Source organism: Caloenas nicobarica, chromosome 17 (assembly GCF_036013445.1).
Source record: "Caloenas nicobarica isolate bCalNic1 chromosome 17, bCalNic1.hap1, whole genome shotgun sequence".
NCBI classification, from domain to species: Eukaryota; Metazoa; Chordata; class Aves; order Columbiformes; family Columbidae; genus Caloenas; species Caloenas nicobarica.
The window spans coordinates 7,102,780-7,122,856 of NC_088261.1; the positions used below are offsets into that span (position 1 = coordinate 7,102,780).

Sequence of the window (20,077 nt, forward strand, 5' to 3'; positions counted from 1 at the left end):
TTAAGGGACCAGTATGAGAGGATAGTTCTTGTTCTCAGTTACCAAGAAGAAATTAACACACGAATAGTATGGTTAGCTTAAAAATCCCCACTGCTTTCCCCCTCTTCATAATTGCCTCAGTGGGTGGCATGAGTAAGCATACATACCTGAAAATTAATTGGATTGTGCAATGGAAATTATTTTGAAGCTATTCACTCACCCTAATAAACAATTTTCAAATTAAGTCCAATCTCTACTAATAATTTTGCTCCCTGGGTTGAATAAATCTATAAAACCGTCACCAACGGATAAGAAGGACATAGTCTTCAGATTTCTACTAATTGAACAGCTTTGCAGAAATCAGTCCAAATTCTTAACTTATCCACATAGCGAAGCCACAGCTATAATATAAACCAGAGACAGGGAGAGAACAATATTGTTTGTTTATATGCGGCATGTCAGCTCCCCACGACCATGTGCAAGACGCTTTTTTCCACCTCAAGTGACTTGCACATCGCCTTGGAGGCTGCAGCAAATGAGGCCACTGCTCCAACCTGCCCAACAGCCCCCAGAAACCCCCACCTCTCAGCACCCAGAGACTTGGGCTTTCTAGGCACAGCTGTGAGGAGCCTCAACATCTAGTTAAGTGGCCCAACAAGACTAGACAGAAGTTTTTGAAGGATCTAAAGGAGGCAAACTCTCCCAGTTCCAGCTGGGAGGCAGCGATGCTCACCATTAACATGCTGCCCCCTGCCTGCAGCCCCCCCAGCTCAGTGCCAAGGCGCACAATGACCTGACCTCCAGTTCAGCTACATCTCCCCTGCACCCACAAAAGATTCAGAAACTCAGGCCTGGTTTAGGAGGTTACTAGGGCTGTCAGATGAGGTGGGGTACAAACCAGACTTGGCCTTAAGTCCAACAGGCAGCATGAACAAAGCTTAAGTGTCCATAAGCATCCTTTGCTCTTGACAGCCCTCAAAAATGACACTCAAGAACACCAAATTCCACAAATCTGTTGTAAACAATAAAAGATTTATAACGTGTGCTGCATGTGAAAAAGCCAGACTCTACTACAGAACCTATTTATGAATTGTGAATTACCTTATATTTAATCACGTTAAACTGCATCTGCCATTTTGCTGCCAGATTTCCCACTGTGTTCATATCTATCTGGTATTCCTCATCGTTCTCCAGAGCATTCACTAATTGAAATTATTCTGCTACACTGGCAAACTTTCACTAACCAGCTGTCCATTGCTTCTTCAAAGTGATTAATAAATACATAGCAAAAATCTCCTTTCTCTAATGTCTAGCAATTCTGAACCTCCTATCAGGTTCTAAGTTACATCCCTCTGCTAAACTACTTAACCTTTCTCTCTCTCTGTACTCTTCAGTCACTTTTATCTCTTTAGTCATGTTAGATTCCTTTGAAATATCTGATGTTACTGGTTTACCTCCACATTAAGTAATACTCATCCCAAAACTGGAGTCCCTTTGTATCAGCCAACCACAATTTTGAGTAGTTTGGCAGTAGTTCACTATTCATCATTACTTCGCTTCTTTCCATTTAACTAGCTTTTTCCATCCGTGTGAGTACTTTGCCCTTCTTCTACCATAAATTCATTTGAATGAGTTTATCACACTCCATTATCTCCCCCTCCACAATTTTTGTATTGATAAATAATCAGACTGATGGGAATTTGTGATATTTTTCTTGAATAGAAAGTGCTATTTCTGAACAAGTAGGCTTAACAAATTCACTTTGGTGAATTGGTGAATTCCCATTGATGCATTTTTGATCTTTTTATGTGTTCCTCAGGAAACACAGTATTTTTCTATCACCGTGTTAGTAAAGCCCATGTCAGATCCTTTGCATCAACTCAGGCCAAAAGTGAAATGTTTCGACACAGCTACAGCAAGATGTGTTGTTATGATTAAGGGAAAATCCAGAAAGCACAACCATTCCAACCTCTTAATGCAACGCAGAATGAAAAGAAACTATTAAAATCATGGAATTTCATGGGGAACGAAACATCAGATCCAAGACTTATAAAGTACTCTCCCTCTTTGTGCAAAGAGAAGATGTTTCGCACCCAACCCCTGGCCCTACCCCAAAGTGCCTTACTTGTGATCCAGGGGCTCCGATGGGTCCTGGTGGCCCTCTGGGTCCTGATGCACCCGGTGGCCCTGGTGGGAATCATCATTTGAGACAGTTTTAAGGAGATTTAGAAGGAAAGACCCTAAATTCCAAACATATGTACTTCCTTTCATTGTTCTGCATACCCTCTCAATAGGTAAGAGCTGTTCATCGATCACAGGACTGCAGCATAAATGCTTCATCACACACTGGATTATCTGATACCCACATCCTGATATAACATATCCCTGTGCCCTAGGAAAGATGCTAGGGCTCTGGGAGGAAAAAAAGGTGAAAATAGGCAAGAAGGATGTCAGTAACATGCTGCATTCGTTTAAAATGACAGCTTTTGAGAAAGCTCCTGCTAGATCCAGGAAACAGCTACATCAGAGGGGGATTAGTTGCTGTTTCCGAAACAGAGTCTCGCAGTTGGCAAGGGAAGTCCACAGGCCTGCTACGGTCTGCCTCGTGTTGTCAGAAAGTTGATGACGGACATGAAGGAGATGGCATTTGGATGTAGCCAGCGTGAGATTGTGGAAAGCAAAGTCTCTTGTTCTTTGCTCGTTCCAGTAGCAATAAATTATTTTGAAGTCTGTACCACAGAAGCGCCTGCTTCCAGGACAAGTTAAACACAGTCTAAACAGGTCAACTTCTTTTACACAGTCACTTAACAGATTCGTTCCTTTTGGAAAAACAATTATATCATAACAGTAGCTGTTAAATTATACCTGCAAATGTGAGACAGAATATTTGCTTAGTCTGAACTTAGCAATACTCCTCTCTGCTTTAGTTGTCACAACCCTTGAGATGAAACAATGTGGGCCTTATACACAAAGTGCAGCTGAATCAGCCTCAATCATTAACACACCACACAAATGCTTAAGTCAAAGAATAAAGGGATTGAAGGATAAATGAAAGGCCCTCATAATGAAAGGAAAGCCTTTTCTGCAACTAAATGGGAGTTCACTTCTAAATATGCATCATACAGGGAAGTGCTGATGTTTGCAGGAATAATATCATTCAAGCCACTCATCAGCACAGAGAAAAAGAAGAATTGCCACTGAATCTTCATCCCAGATTCTGATTTCAGGTATACTGGTGAAAATCTGGAATAGCTCAAACCAGCTCCGAAGTCTGTAGACACATCACAGAGCAGGTGGCCAGATCCTGCTCCGTGGAGCTCCAGAGTGACAGGACTCTCCCAAACAACTTCACTGGACAACTCATTCTTAAAGACGGTTTTTAATTACACCCTTCTCAAGATATGTCCTGCCCAAGGTAAAACGATCTGCCACTGTCAACAGGTAAGAAACCTCGTTACGTCTTACCACCCTTCCCACTCCTGGACCCACCTTCCAATGAGGTCCCCTTGCTTTCCCTGCAGGCATCCCACAGACTCCAGTCTCCATCAGGAATTTCTTTTGCTCATCTTCCCCATCATTACAGGTTTGCAGCTCTACTGAGTTTATTACCTGGTGGCCCAACGGGTCCCGGGGCTCCCCGAGGTCCTGGCAGCCCAGCCATGATGGTGTCTATGACGGTGGAGGCCAGCTGGGGTTCTCCATCTGTGTGACAGAGCAGAGCAGTCAGTGTCCCTGCAGCAACAGCTGCCCAGTCCCAGCGGGCAGGACTTCTCCCCAAAATACTTTGGTGCCTTTTGCTGGCCAAGGGCACACAGTGCTTCAGGATTCAAAATTTCAGATCTTGGAGCGATTTCCCTTTGCTCTGTAAGGACACAGGCTGCATCCCCCAGACCTGCAGAGCTGCTCATCCCTCCTCTGACAACCTCAGAAAAGTCATCCTTTCTGTCAAAAAATTTGCATTCCTGCACACCTATATACTCCTCTCTTCAAATGCCCAAGCAGTTAAGAGTAGCTCTGTACTGTACAGCAATAACTGACCCAAAATTTGCCATCCCCAAGACATTTTTGCCACTTAGGATTATTTTAGGTGTTCTGGCCAGCTTGGGCAGGTCCACTGAGTTCTGGGAAATGGATGGAAACGGGAGCAGAGCAGGGAGGGAAAAGGCATCAGGAGGAATTGGAGGAATTTTGTGCTTTTGCACATCTTTCTCAGTCCTCTTCTGTTAGGAAGAAAAATCAGCAGCCTGTAGGTGCCCCCATCTTCCTTCGAACCAAGAGGGTTACCACTTCAGCTGGTGACTGACTAGATATAAAAAAACAAGCATTATTATTTTTTGCAATTCCCAAACCATATTCAACAACCCTGTTCCCTAGGGACCTGTACTGTAGCATACTGGTAGCCTGGGGTGGTACCTGTATGGCAGCATCTTTCATCTGAGCATCCCACAACACTGTCTGACAGGTGTGGAAACCTAGGGGACAAAGTTCCACAACTGACCAAGAGACCAAGGTCACAAAGCAAGGAAGGGAACCCCCATGGCCAGATGCTGCTAAGATTTGCAATCCACTGCCCTGACCAGTGCTACAGGAACAACAGCATATTTCCTGTTGAATTTAAACTGGATAAAGATGTTGGCTCCTGGTCACTGTGATAGTAGACGCTCTGAAAAGTTCACATTTTCCATAGCTGGAGGCCACCAGGCAGGAATAATGTCCATCTCCTCCTGCCCATGACCTCAAACTTACTCATGTTTCTTAACTCACCACAGTAAAATTCAGGAGAACCCTTTGCAGGTGTAAGAGACTGCAAATGTCTCACTGCTATATTGCTGCAAATATCAAGTGACACCAGGAAGGTTGGAAGGATGTTTGCTTACTCTGCAGAGTCCAGCCCAAAGGACATAAAGTGAAATCTCCAGAAATGTCAGCAGACACATTATGGAGCCTTCTCAACTTCTGGACTGTTGGCAATGATAAAGACGACTTTCAAGGTAGTTGTTTGAAAGCAGTTCCTAGGGAAAACTGTGAAACCTCTTCAACTGCCAAGGATGACAGTGCATCTCTGCAATGCCCTCCTGGCAGCAGAACAGCACAAGATCTAACCCAGATCCTCAGAGAACCAAATTTCATGCCTAAAGCCTGAATGCAAACAGGTATTTATTTGAGTATTGTTTCTAACTCCATCCATCTTCCCTTCTTTACAGCCCTGAAACAAAACAACTGAGACTGTTTTCATGTTCGGAAGGAAAGGTACCCAAGTGAAGTGTGTAATCCAATTAATGTGAGTTTTATTTGACCACGTCAAAATCCATTACGGCTTAGGAGTAAGATGAAATTGGGAAACGAGCATCAGACAGCAGTGAAGGCATTAACAATTGCAGAGCCTTTTGTTTTTAAAGAACGAGTGGTGAACAAAATCAAATGCACATCCACTGAGAGGGGGAGAGGATGTACTACAAACAACCAGGATTTAATTACTGCTGGAGGTAAGCCAGGGATAAAGATTTGGGTTACAAAACATTCCAGCTAAATGTTGCATTATTATGATGACAGAGTTACTCCCACAAATCCACCTATCCTGACATTTGACTCGAAGTTATTGATGAAAGGTGGTTCCATAATTGTGACACAGAAGAGAGCTCTGCTCAGCAGCCCTTGAGCTCAGCAGCTCCGGTTTGGCCCCTGCAGCCCCAAGTGTGGATGTGCAGGACATCTGGAGCAGCTCCTCCTCAGCTGCCTGGCCAGGTAGAACTCCCTCAGATCAAGGTTTCCTTCCAGGATAAGCTCCCAATAAAACATACTGTGAATGAAATGGGATTGAAGTGTGTGTGTGAACCCCCACATTTTTTAAGGAAGCCTCTCCATATTCCCATAAAGCAGCAAAAAGAACTCGGATCTCCTTAGCAACAGGGGGACATTCAGGGCTCACTGCAGCTGCAGGGTGTTAGAGCAGCCAGAAAATAGCAACAAATGGTAGCAGGAATCTTCCCTTCTCAGCCACCTCCTGCACTGATCCAGGCTTTGCTGGGCTCAAGGGCTGGATTTTGTTTCAGTGCTTCTGGATATACCACAGAAAGCAGACAACAATTTGCTCTGGGAGCTTTCCAACTCCTGGCCAAGCCAAGAAGAAGAGCGCAACCACTCTGACCTGGGCAGATACGAGCACTTACACTCTCTGGAAGAGAGCACAAAGATCCTGCAAATGGGAAACCCGAAACAGGACAGAAATGCCCTGAACGAGGCAGTGAAACTGGCCCAGCCAGAGTGGCACAAGCATAAACAGCTTTGAACGCAATTGGTACAGTTTTCTAAATCAAATGCTGTTCCCTTCCTCTGCTGCATTGTCCCCTCCTCAGGAAGGGCTACACGTGGCAGCAGGCACAGGGAGTCACTTTGCAAATCTCTGCTCTTTTTCACCAGCAACGTGCTGGGCACACAGGCAAGCCCGCTGTGCCTTGGTTTCCCCTCACTCTCCCTGCAAAATTGGTTCATGTCATCTCATGTCCTTTGCAAACTGAAATCTTTGAGACGTAAGAAAACACAGCCCTCAATAGAGTGAAAGTTGCATGTTGGTTTTTTTTTTCTCTTTTCCCTAAGAATTGTCTTAGCTTTAGCAAGAGATAGAGGACTGAGCGGACTCCAGACCACATACCTGATCCGCTCATTCGGAAGCGGCACAGAAAGCAAGCGATGCTGGTAGCTGCAGCCTCAGCAGTGGGGTACGGCAGTTTAGCTTCTGGCCCTCGTCTAATGTTTCTAAGGGATAAATTCCCCCATTATAGGCTTGATTTGTAGAGACAGGATGGAAATGAAGTAATCGTGTCTTAATTTCTTTCTGCTACCTGATCTGGAGGGAGACAACTGGGACCAATTTCTTCACCACAGCACAGTGAAACTGTGAGAAAATATTTGTCTCCCCATTTTTGGCTTCTGCCTGCTGATAAACATTGCCAACGGGAACTTGCTGCGATTAATGAAGGCACATGCATTAACCATGTTCAGGCGGAACCAAACACTGTACTATAATAATCCGATACAGCTTTCTCACATCTCTGTGGGTGCACGTGCCCATTACCAGGAATATGCTTCCCTCTACTGTCAGCAGCTGGAATCTTGTGTTTATAGCTTTCAGATGTGCTCCATTCAAAAAAAAAAAAAAAAAAATTAAAAGAAAATCTACCCAGAATTTACAAGGCTACGCTTTATTGGTTGCAGAGGATCAGCTTTCCACCAACCTGTGGGAGGCAAAATTCGCCAACACATAAGCAAAATGGCAAGTTTTGTAAGAAAATGATCTTGATATTACCGTAACTTTATCATGACTGCACAGATAACTTACACTTGCAGTGAGACTTGTATTAAAAGAAAAAATAAAAAATAAACGAGAAAAATTGTCAATGTTTTTGGCTACTCCTTCTGCAAACCAAGAAATACACCAGAGATACGGGGGAGAAGTACAGGGATGTGACAGTCACCATTTACCCACGGTCCTCAAGTGCCTGTGGGAGCCTGTTGCTGCCCAATGTTGGCCCAGTTAATACAGACGTTTATCCACTCATTTATCCCCTTCCCATATGGGGACAACACAGAGTTCACCCTTCTCGCACATCAGCTGGGAAGTCCATGTTATTAATGCCTTTATACACTTTTAAATTTATCTACTACTCTGCAACAAAGAGTTTAATTTAAAGGGTGGTTGGAGGGAGGGAGCAGCAGCAGCACCCAAACCATCCTTAAGGATCCGTTGGAATAAAAGGCTGAATGCAGAACGGCACCATGTGGTGTGATCCTATATGGCACGGAGGTGACTGTAATGCAAAACTTTCTTGTTATAAGGCTCGGGAATGCAGCAGCTCAAGCTACATTTTGTGAAAATCTTACTATCGAACCACAATTAATTCCATCCTACCCATACGCTCTAAGTAACTGAATATGAAATCAAGCTGTTAAAATTCTTCCCAAATTAAAAATACATCTGTTCACTTTTGGGAAAAGGAGTCTGGAGAGCAGAGTGGGCGGAAGGGAAAGGAGAGCTCTAGAAACCCGTCAGACACAGGGAGACGTACTAATCGCTGGCTGTAACTAATACAGCGGAGCTCTGAAGCTGGACGTGAGCAGAAGAGCTGGGGAAGAGGCACCGCTGAAGTCTGGGGAGCGGAGACAAGAGACCTGGGGCTCCAGGAGTTCACAAGCCAAGTGTTGATACAGCTGAGCTCTGCTTTATCATTAATACATGCCGGCTACACAAGACTGGACCAGAAGAATCAAGCTCAGATCTGAGAGCACTCAGATAAAAGTGCATTATGTGCCTTTCCTAGAAAGCCTTTTCTTGCCATGCACAGCACAAATCAAATAAATATATATTTTAAATCACCATAGGCTCAAAGAAATCCTGACCCTCCACTTACAGGGAAGGGATAAATCAGAGTCTTGGTCTGGGCTTTGGAGTCTGTAATTTTGTGTTTTGCGTGGATGTGGGATAATGTCAAGGCACCAGAAACGCAGGTGGAAGACACGTCTGCGGGAGCAGGAAAAAAGACACATTTAACAGATGTCCCTGTTCTGTTATATAATTTCAGAGTTGCAAACCTTTAGAACATAACTTCCGAGTAACCCTGAGCTCTGTAACACTGCAACAGCGGCACCAAGAGGTCTCATATCAGTGCAGTTTCATTGCAGCAGCACCAAATTGGCCAGAGCCTTTCATTTCTCTACCCACTTGTCTCTCATGTGCCGCTACCTGAGCTCTGTCATTTCACCAGAGACCCTCTTCGCAGCAGCTACTCATGACACAAGCTTAAAGGACACCAAGCTGCCTCCTCAAAACTTTGATGAACTCAGAAAACCAGGCACAGGGAACGACCATAAATCACCCAAACCCTGTTCTCACTGATAGTTTTAGAAAAGCAGTGACTTAGTTTCTCATTTTGGAGAGGTAAACCCCTCTAGGTTCTAAGTCTCAAGTGTTTAATCTTGAGCAGGAACTTCCAAGAGACATACGCAACGAAGCAGATCATCTCCATGCTCCCTGGGAAGACAGAGCCTGGCAGGGCGGTGGGGGAAGAGCTGAGCTGCTCCGAGCCTGCCTGCTCTGCTGATGGACTGGAAAAATCCCAAACAGAACAGCAACAGAGGAGGAAACTTACTTTCTTTCTCGGCTGTGGGCTGGAGTGAGTAGAGTACCCCTTGTTGGAAGGTGAGGGGGAGGCTTGGGGTGGCTGGTGGCCCCGGAGGACCTGGGGGACCTGGGATCCCGGTTTCTCCTGGAAGTCCTCTCGGTCCTTGGGGTCCCAACAGCCCTGTGCGGAGGCAGGAGAGGATTTGTTAGTGCATTTGAAGATGTGCTAATGGATACTACGGCAGTAAGAAAACACAGGACTTCTGTCCTGAACTGTAATTGTGGGAATTAGGGGTGGGGGAAATAGGAACAACTTCCCAGTTTTCCATTATTTGCCTTTAGCATCTTCCTTGGCAAAGCAGGCAGCCTTACTTGGCTTGAAGGTGTTGCAAAGCTTAATTCCTCAAAGAGTAAAATCTCCCCCCTCCCTAAGGCTGAACAAGAAACTAAAGGCAGCAAGGCATGAAAATCAAGCTGTTCCCCTCCACGTACACCTGTACACTGTAGAAAGAACAGCGGAAACACAGTCAGTCCCACAGCAGATCGATCCCGCTTCCTGCGGGGCTGGAAGGCTCCTGTTGCAAACCGAGAAACCAAAAGGCAGACACATCGTTGGCCAGGCTTTAGCCATTGACAGGTTGCCAGAAATTGCCAAAAAGCATTGAGGGCTGCTCTCGCATTTAAGGCACGTCCCAAGTTTGAAATCTTTCCTGAGCTCAGATTTACAACGCACAGCCTTTTAGACACATACAAAGCACAGAGCCTCAGGTCTGGCACCTATTGTGTAGTATCACCTTCATCAAAAGATTTAGGAACATTTTGGGGATGAAGAAAGTCTCCTAGCTCAGGAATGGAGTGTACTCTGAAAGAATGGCTCGTAACCTTTTTTCTTAACATACAAAAGCATCATTAGTTTGACATCCTGGCATCTGACAGCTTGATACAAACGGTGGAGAAAAAAAGGGAGATAAAACAGGCACACAGTGAGAGGGTTAAACAGGGAACGCTCTTATCCGAAGGCTGACAGATCAGAGACTGTTTTTTACAGCTCCTGAGCAGGATGGGGAAACACGATCCTGCTCTGCAGCTTTCTGGGATGGGCTCTCCAGCTCCATGGGAAACCCCAGGGACTGTCGCTGCTTGTGCAGCTGGCTGCGCGCTCCGAGAGGGATTCGATACCAACCAAAGATGCTCAGCATCCATTTGTCTGGGACTTTTATCATCTGTGTTTCCCACCGTGGTAGCATTGCCCTCCAGGACTCACCTGGTGGCCCTGCCGGGCCCCTCTCACCAGGTTGTCCTTTCTCTCCTTTTGGCCCTGGTGGACCTGGAAGACCAGTTGGTCCAACCGGGCCTGGAGGACCAACCTGTCCCGGCAGCCCTGAAAATATTCAGAAAGAGAATTAGCTGGAGATCGTAACACTGCTGAGGTCAGAGGGACTGAGAGATGCAGGGGGGAGAAATGCATAGACGGGGTAGAACTGGTAGCAAGAGCCATCTAGTATATAGGGCAGAAGAACCAGGCTGGACCTTGCTTCTCCTCTTCTTCCTCCAGTCTTTAAATAAGTGTCCCCATGCACAAGGCCCACTCCCAAACGTCAGTAGGATGTGCGCCTGCAGCTGGGATGTGCTGGTCAAAGCCAAACTGAGCCCACACTGTCCCCATCCCAAGGCCTGAATGGCTCTGGGCAGGGTCCGGCTGGTCCATCCCTTTGGTACCTTATCCAGACACACCTGTAGCTCCGTGGTAGTCCCAATGTATCAAAATACACAAATTATATCTGCAAATCAAACCCCATCTCCCACTTGCTCTGGCTGATCTACAGAGACCACCCAGAGATTCTGTATCAAAGATGTTTCCCCGTTTTCTTCTGTTTTCATTCATCTAACGAGTGTACCATGCTGTGCACAAGCATTTTATCACCCCAAACTGAAATTAGTGCACCCACACTCCTGAACTAACTAGGTGTTACTAATTTATATCCATGAACAGGGTGCTGAGCAAACCCATCTGGAAATACCAGTAACACAACAACTACAGCCCAACGGGATGTTCTTTGGCAAGACCACTCAGACCCGCTGTGAGGCTCCGAAAGGTGCAGGCAGTGTTGGTCCTCTGACAGTGACACTAAATAAAATCGTAATGTTGTTTCCTTTAGACTGTCAAAATATCAACGACACCTGGCAATTCTACAGTGTTTTTCAGAAAAGCACTGTGCATCTTTGGCTCACTATAGTAGCTGCTTTGGAAAGATACACTTAAATACTGCACAAACATCAGTAAAGCTTTTAATACCTTTGAGAGGTGGGTGAGTTAGTCTGTCTGCTCAGATTAAGTGGTTAATGGTTACAATAAAGACATTAGCTGTCAGAGCCAGGAGACTAAGAGGTTCCTGGTTTCTGGGCTACCAAAGGGCTTTGAGTATTTGAAAGTGGTGGCCGATGCAAAGCACAAAGCCAGAGGAAGATTTGTCCAAGTCCAAAGTGCACCCAGATTTCGAGTTTTAGCCTGTATATTGCGTATGACAATAAGCCAGCAGAGTGCAAGTCAAGCTTTGATGAACTTTTAAGCAGTGTCCTTCTCCTTCCCTGGTATTGGAAAAGGTGCTGGACCCCCCGAGAGTGGTGCCAGGAGAACCTGCTGCAAGTAGAGGATGGAGAGGAATGGATGGGAACAGAAGGGAGAGAAGGGAAAAAGGAAATAAACTGGCCAGCTAGCACCTTCACAGGCGGTACCTAAAGGAACAAGGCTACATGATAAAAAACGCGGCTCACAGGACTTTCAGCTTCCATATTTGGATCCAGTTCCCAGCCTGGGCATGGGACAACCCACCTGGGGCATACAGCCATGTCCTCCCCATAGACATTAATCCAAACTCTGCATTTCTCAGAATAAAGGAATAATCCCCCAATACTAGACCCCCTTGAAAGACTCCATCTCTTCCTTTTTTGCCATTCTGCAGAGACATTCAAATTACTTTTTCTTTCAAAAATGAAATCTATCCATCTCTAACCCATGGTGGAACTGGGCGGACTGAAGAAATGAGATTTTTTTCAAAGGCTTTGTGTAGGCGTGTGTGCCTGTACTTTTGTTTTATTCAGTCATCTATAAAGGTCTGACTTAATTTGAGTATTGAACAAGGAATTAAGGTAAGGTTTTAATTTGGATCAATTTGCTAACCCACAGGACACAAACTGCAGACTTTTCTGTGAATAGAGGGGCGCCATTAATAGATCTGGGCTAAAATCTCACCTGACAGTGGACGCTGTGCTTGGCAAGCTCAGGCAGGTGATCGGGAGCTCATTTAAGAGAGCAAGAGCATTTGTTCACAGCACTGCAAACAGCTTTTCTCCCCTACCAAAAACCCCCTAACACACATTAAACTTTATTGCAGCAAATTCTTTCCAGCACAGAGGGAAGAACAGCAGAAACACTGTTTTGCAAGCACAACACACCGCGCTGCTGAGCGTGGGTCAAAACGTTTCCTCGCTGGTGTAAATCAACCTCAATCCTTCAGTTCAACCTCTATAACTCAATCCTGAGAAGTTCTGCAGACCAAGAGCAATCACTTGCTGCCAGCGTCCTCGATCACGCTGCTCTGCGGAGCTTTACAGGAACTGGCACTTCCTTCCCCGAAGGTGGAAAGTGCTAAAGGACAAACCAGGAGAAGCGGCACTGAGTAATGTGTCAGGCAAATGCTCACGCTGGTGACAAATGGTGTTACCAGCAGGAAAGAGACAAGCGCAAAAGGGAGAGGAAAGAGGGAAGGATTCAGGGAAAAGAGGGGAGGGAAATTAATAGGCCAAATCTTCAGCCGGCATAAATCAGCTCTGCTACAGCGGCATTGCCTTCGGAGAGCTGAAGCCCATGGCGAGTGTTTGTACTCCAAAAATACAAAACAAATAGGCCACAGGGAAGAAAAAAAAAAAAGCAGAGGGTGAGTATTCTACTGCTGGAGACCAATTCAGATGTGCAGAGACCTGGATTTTCTTTCTGGCCTTGCAATTAACCTGCAACACACCATCTGTGCCCTTTCCTTCCCCCAGGTTTTCTCTTACTCTCTGTATGGAGCTCAGCAACACGATGCCCTGACAATGGGCAGCAGCTCCCGGTGCCCCTGCCAGGCAATACCGATGCCGTAATAATGGTGGTTTTTCCCCATCAGTCAGCACATGCCCTGCTCGCCCCAGCCACGTGTCCTCCAGCAAACTGCCTCTCCATCAGGCAGTGCTTTCCAGCCCTTGTGTGCTGGGGGAACTGAATGCTCAAAGATGGTAAAGCTGGTATTTCACCTCTCTAACCAGAGCAGCCCATCATCAGATAAATCCAAAAGTTGAAACCCAGCCTCTCTGTATCTGTAAGGCTCTGAATCGCTGAGGACTCCTGGCCTCAGGACCCTCCTGCTTTTTGGGACATATCACATACTAGGACTGGGCATAGAAATATTCTGTGCTTTGGAAGAGGAAAGAGCAGAAACCGTTGACTTACCTTGTGGTATTAGCTGCTCCTCTGCACCTCGGTGTCCTTTAGGTTCTAGTTAAGAAGGTCATGGTTAAAAAAAGAAATACAAAGCAAAACAAAACCACAGATATGAAAAATTAGGTCTCTTGCTGCCAACTGGCTCAGTCAGAGTACATATATTTTCTTAATACTCAGTAAAATGTATCCTGTTGATTAACAAGCTGATCAGAAAGGCCAGCGGTACAGCTGTCTCAACAGCCCTGATTGCTTTTAAATGATTGTCTCTTCTCAGGCCTGTCACTCACAGAAGAAATAACTACCCTAATAAACAGTAGCAAGTTCTCCTGGACCTCAGCCTGGAGAGGCATCAGTGAACCCAGAGCTGTAAGGTCCCCCAGGAACACTCCCACCATCCAAAGCATCTGGTCCACCCAACCATCTTTGTGTTACACACCAACGTCCTGCCGGCTGAGAAACTTGGTGGCACGCGAGCTAGGATTTGGGTTTGCTTTAGCTGAAATACTAGAAGCAGGGCAAAGTAGGCAATATTTCACAAAAAACTCGGGGAAGGAGATGGGAAGGACAGAGGCTTAGCTTTCCACAACCCCAAATCACACGGGACACCCAGGTTTGACTTCACCTACTTTAATATCACACTTGTTGAAAGATCTCCTGAGGTCCACGATCTCCATAAGTGAACCTGGGGCCAGCTCTGAGCAACAAGGCGCAGGACAGTGTTGAAATCATGCAAAACGGGCAGCCCCCACCATCCTAAACCAATTCTGTGAAACTCCCTACATTTCACCCAAATCCACAGAGCATTTTTTTGGCTGGCTTTGAATTGTAGATACAAACTGGTGTGGGGAGGGAAGGAAGCCAAATGTGGACACAGATCTGTGAAACATCCCCACAGCTCCTTAGCAAAGGAAGAATTTGAAGCCTGCAGAGCTCGGGCAGAGGCTTCAGCAGGCAATCACCTGTCAATACGCAACTTAACTCATTCATTCTAATTGCTGAAAGATACTGTCCCGACTCAAAACAGTCCAGTGCGTTCCCAATTCCCAGTTATGCTGGAGTTGTTATTCCACACTAGGTTAAATAAATCAGGGCTAGAAAAATAGAGGGTAAGAGTGAAGAAGGACTACACCTGGTAGCACGCGATGCAGCTCACAGCCTGGCAGTCTGGCTGACAAGACACTCACGTACAGCTCGGACAGCATCATCACCTGCTTTTTGGAGGTGACCACGAGCTACCTCGTGGATTTGTGGCTGGGGTGGAGGGTGCTGATATTGGACCATGGAGTCAGCCTGGTGCAAGCGCTACGGGAGATGTGTTCTGGTTTGCAACGCTGCCAGAAGCCTGGGTGAGCGGCATTCACTGCTCCTTGCTGAGCGAGAGGAGGTTATTGTGTGTACGGAGTCTCCGAGCGAGAAGACTTTGAGAGGAAAGGACAGAGGCGTCAGTATTTTTGCTGGATTGACTATAGCACAACGAAGTGCAGGTGCAGAGATATTGCGACAGCAAAAAAAATGACATGGAGAAGGCAGAATGAGCGTATAATGGACACTGGGGGAAATGGCTTTAATTCAGTTCCTGGCAGCCACCACTGTGGTTCTGAAAATACTTTGCAGAACATATTGTTAGTGAACCTCCCTCCATGTTGTGGCATCCTGTCAAATTATAAACATGAACGACATCTGGTCTATGTTGGTTGCTCCAAGTCTGCTGCAGTCGTGAAGGGCTGCCATAATAAACTGCTCAGACTGAAAAAAAGAAAAAAGGGGAAAAAAAAGAAAAAAAAAAAGAAATAAGGAGAAAAAAGCAAAGTAGGCACTATGGAGGATAGAGAACTAAAGAACTGCTGTGGGAGCATGCAAAGCAACGGCCAGGCAGGGCTTTGGAAGCAGAGTATGGGGATCTTGAAATGAGAAGGTCAAAGAAATTCAATGCGTGGGGATCTGTCTAGCCAAGTGGGCTCAGAGGGAGATTTTCTTATAAGTGTATTTTTTTTTCATGCCACAAGAGGGATCATAAAACAGCCCATTGTGTTTATGGCAAATTTAAAAAATATAATGCAGACTGCAACTGATGTTGCTATTCATGGGAAAGTTTTTTGTCCTAATAAAACCAAGAATTACCCCTACAGCCCGGTCCTCTACCTCCCCACGCCGCTCCCACACAGGGAAACACTCTGTCCCCTGTGATCCCAATGTGTCTCTGGAGTTTCCTCAGGAACACTTCCATCTATCCAGGCCTGAAAATCCACAGTTTTTGGACTTAAAATATGTACGCTGAAACACACAGGCAGGCATAGTGGTGGCCCTGCTAAGGTTACCAGAAATTTAACTTTCCAGAGACCAGAATTCAGCTCTCGGTAGATGCTTGCGCCAACAGAAATGGAGGCTAGTGACAGGCCGCTGAGGCTGGCAAAACGGAGCTTAATATGTTAGTTTCTGAGCCCAGCTGCTTTCTTCCAGGAACATCTCTGCTCTGCACTGGCTTAACTCGAGGAGGGGCAGAGACACAGAGAGAAAAGCCACAAGTCCCTGTCCTTGCGCAGGGGTGATCCTCACCCTGGACGGGCAGGAGCAAGGGGCCCTGAAGAAATTGTGTCCAGTTTGCTGCAGCTAAAAGGACGGTTCAAGGCGGGATCAGAGGGGACTGAATTCCTTCCTTGTCCCTGAGTCCACATGGGTGTTGGCGTGTGACCACCTCTGTGTTCACAGCTCGGCAGGGAGGGAGAGATACAAGACAACATTAAACCCTTCAGACTGAACATCCCTTTTTTGGAGCAATCCTTGTTTTAGAGCTAAATAATGCTGATTTTAACCCTACGAGAGAGGCTGAAAGCTCTCAAAATGCCTCTCTGCAGGGTGGTTTTCCTGCTGAGCACAATCCCGCCTTGCAGCAAGCATTTGTAAAAAACAAAGCTACGGTGTCTGGGCTGAGGATGCAAAGGAAAGGGCAGACACAGAGCAAGGCTGCTCATCGGGCAGCACCGCACAGCCTGAGCACGGCCAGTCCCGTCGATGGATCAAACACACAGCAGCGAATGTGCCCACAAAAAAAAGAGGAAAAAATTTTAAAAGCTCATTTGAAAATCTTAATGCTGAGGGAAGGAACTTCCAGCATTTCCCTCCAGCCTCTCTTCCCTGCAGCTTCCAATACTCCGTCACACTGACACAGCCTCATTTTAGCTACCCGACGGGAATGCTGCACGTCAGGTGGGCGATTTGGTGACGGGGAGGTTGCGCTTACCAGCAGATCCCACTGTTTTTCTCAGGACAGTCCCAGGATTTAGCAGAGGAAAGGCATCTGGTAGCAAATCGTCGTACCACGTGGCCGTCGTCCCAGTGATCGGTAGGTTGTTTTCCAGCGGCGGGCTTCGCTCCGCGGCCTCCAGCAGAAGGATCTGGACAGGGGAAGCAAACAAGGTCAGTGGGAGGTTTTCGTGTATGGTCTCGATGCTGAAGTGGTCTTGAAACTCCTCTCCTTGCCAGCAGGAGCTGTGAATAACTTTGCATCACAGAGCGCGGGGTTTTCGTGCTAAAGCCCTGTTGGTTTTCTGGAAAGCGGCAGTAATTAGTGGAGGAAGCTGCTGGGTTAAGTTGCAAGCAGGTCCTGCACAAGCCTTCCTCGGAGAGGGCTCGTCTGCTTGCAGGGACTCAGCCTCATGTAGGGTTGTCTCCCTGGTGAGAAACATGAAACCAGGGAGCAGAGCTGGTGTTTGGGGACACGGCATTTCACTGCTCGGCTACGTGCTGAAATCCAGAGGCAATTTCCTCAAAGAGCTCTATTTAGAAGTAATAGGTTATTATTAAAACGCACAATTGTTTCTATACCTTGTAAACACACTACCTTCAAATAAATCCCCATCCCCATGTGTGTCCCTGAGCTATTTGGGCCATTTACAACCCAAGCTCCTTGGCAAAATGACCCATTTTCCCTGTATGATTTAGACAGCTGTTCATCAAGCGGCGCTACCCTGGCCACTGGTGGCCACTATGAAACTGTAAGTTGGTCTTTAACGTGGCTGCAAAAAACCTGAACACCCACGAGAAGCAGAGGGATGAAGGGCCCGGGTGTGCTCTGCCCAGTGACAAACTTCATTAAAGTGAAGCCCAGAGGAACATTCATTGCATTTTATAATCAACATTTTAAATCGACGTTTTCACAAAATTAGGACTTAAAAAACCCAAACCTGACTATTTTAATCTAAATGCTTGATTCCCCTGCCTTCCCAGCCACTAAGCAAGCAAGGCATAGCAAAGTAGTCCTATAGATTTCTTTTGAAAAAGCCTAATCCACTGGGAGCACTGACCCAATCCCCCAGCAGCTGGGGGGGGGGCGCCCGCCAGGCTGGAGCGGGGCTGAGGGTTCCAGAACGAGAGTTTTGATCCGAGCATCCAGCACCTCCAGCAAACTCAGCTCTCTAAGCACAAAACTACACAGGAAAACTGTTCGAGGAGTGCAACACCGTGGTTTGGTACAGCGCTGTCTCCTCCTGTTTGGAGACCACCTAAATAAATACTGATCTAGGGATAAGGGAAATAAAAGAAAATATGGCTCAGACTTTCCACTAAATCCCTAGAAGTTTCAGCTTTTACATGCTGTGTTGTTTTTACATAATGAAGTCACATTGCAATTATAAATGAGAGTGACTTGGCTCCTCTTGTTTGTTCTTAACTTGCAATTATTACAAGGTTTATCACTTATTTATTACAAGGCATGGTGAGAGCCAGTATTGCAGCAGCGCCAGAAATGATGAACTTCCTGCAGAATGCACTGGCCTGACGGGGTGAATCAGAAACTAATTAAACTGGGAGCTAGGTTAAGTGCAGGGGAACTGAAACTCAGCTGTTACAAACAAGCAAAATTCTTCCTTTATTGCAAGGATCTTTATTCATGGACCCAGAGTTTTGCTTTCTGACTAATAAGAAATCAGGCCACTATGCATTTATTCGTTTGGCTTCTCTGACGCCAGGCAAGGAAGGAATCGGTTCAGTCTGTCTCATGCACTTCTGCGCTTCTATGAAATATTTTGTCAGACTTTCAAGGAAATATGCTATCAGTTCAACAAAGACTAAGCATGTGCCTTACCACGATCCTGCTTAATTCCCATTGACGCAGGACTCAAGCGTGCACTGAAGACCTTTTCTGAATCAACTTATACTATTATATTACCCTCTTATTTCCCCAGCAAACACCTGGATGTTGCCAAAGCGTATTCAGCAACACAGGCAAAAGCTAATCCTGGAGATGGCGAATTAGCAGGGGCTCCAGCCAGGGCAAGGTCAGGATGCTCCTGCTGCGAGGAAGGGACCGACAAGGGTTGTCTTGGACAGGATTTCGCCCGTCGGCGCTGCGGGAAGGGGCGATGTTAAATCAATGGCAGCGGCGGTCAGAGAGCAGCAAACCGCAGGGGTCCGGGGCCCTCCCGGGCGGCGCGAGCGGCACCAGCACAGCTCTGCTCAAGTTGCATCTGGAGTGGAACGGCTCCAAATCATTTTTATGGGTGATAATAAAAATGTGTTACCACATAATCAACATAAAACAGTGGCAACGGTATCCTTTTCATTAAAACAACATGTTTTAAATGAGCGCTCTGCTGATAAATGCTGTAAAAGATTTAAAGGCATGCATGGAATAATCCAGCATGCTCTTTTATAAATTGACTATATATACTTAGCAGTCATTAAGGTTCAAACCATAGGAACAAGTTTATTTTCCCTGGGCACAAAACGATAGAGGTCAGGAAGTCTCCAGACTTGAAATTGCTGAGAAATTCTAGTTTTTATGATGAGGACTGAAGAAGTGCCCAAAAGAAATAAAGTAGAAAGAAGAGAGCTCTCACATCCATGAGATCCACAGAGCCAAGCTAAAGAAGGAGAAGCACAAGGGATTTAGTCACATTCAAAATCTCAAACTACACACGCTTCTTTCAACAAGGAGTGTCCTCTCAGCACAAACGGGGTCCTTACGCATTATTGCAATAGCGCTGGAGCCATTCATCTATTTTCTGTCACGTTCTGTTTTTCTTAAGGCTGCCATTGCCGTAGTCAAGGGACTCGAGGAGAATTCCCACTTTCATTAAACAAAAAAAGAAGGTTTCTAGCCCTCTGTGTAAACTGCTGGAAAATGATACCACAGAGGCTCACAGCCAGAAAACAAATTAGCAAAATGTGCAATGTATTAAAAGTCGCAGTATTAAAGTCTTGGTATTTTCTAGTCAATAAGGTTGAAGTAGAGAGAGAGATAACATCAAGTGAAGAACGTGTGGTTTTGATTGGAAACCCTCACTGCAAGCGGTGCCCACCTCTGTTACTATTACCACTTCAATGCAAAAGTTACTCCTCCGTGAAGAACGGAGGCAGAAACATCTTAGTGCTGCCATATAAATGAAATATGTTGCAATGCCATGGGTAACGTTAGTGACCCAACCAGAGCAGGTAGAGAGAACTACCTGAGGGGCAGCGCTTGTGGTTGCCGCCGGCGGTGTCAGGAGATCCCTGCAGAA

At 46.1% G+C, this 20,077-nt stretch overlaps 2 protein-coding genes across 19 annotated transcripts in view; one reads left to right on the forward strand and one right to left on the reverse strand.

Annotated features, from left to right (window-relative positions):
* LOC135995844 (uncharacterized) overlaps positions 1-8,246 on the forward strand; it is a 94,565-nt gene extending 86,319 nt beyond the window's left edge. For 6 of the 18 annotated variants that reach the window (XM_065647434.1, XM_065647436.1, XM_065647437.1 and 3 more), the window contains 2 exons: positions 3,207-4,970; positions 5,184-7,357. In XM_065647434.1, the coding sequence (XP_065503506.1) occupies positions 3,207-3,256 (50 nt within the window). In that variant the 3' untranslated portion in view covers positions 3,257-4,970; positions 5,184-7,357. Of the gene's footprint in view, positions 1-3,206; positions 7,358-8,070 lie in introns of those variants that run through there. The other 12 variants (XM_065647428.1, XM_065647425.1, XM_065647421.1 and 9 more) reach the window with 12 other exon arrangements.
* Positions 1-20,077, reverse strand: part of COL26A1 (collagen type XXVI alpha 1 chain) — a 160,360-nt gene that overhangs the window by 9,964 nt on the left and 130,319 nt on the right. Inside the window, exons 5-9 of the mRNA XM_065647417.1 lie at positions 16,819-16,972; positions 10,362-10,478; positions 9,126-9,278; positions 3,589-3,681; positions 2,105-2,148 (exon numbers count right to left, since the gene is read on the reverse strand). Coding sequence (XP_065503489.1) covers positions 2,105-2,148; positions 3,589-3,681; positions 9,126-9,278; positions 10,362-10,478; positions 16,819-16,972 — 561 coding nt within the window. The remainder of the gene's footprint in view (positions 1-2,104; positions 2,149-3,588; positions 3,682-9,125; positions 9,279-10,361; positions 10,479-16,818; positions 16,973-20,077) is intronic.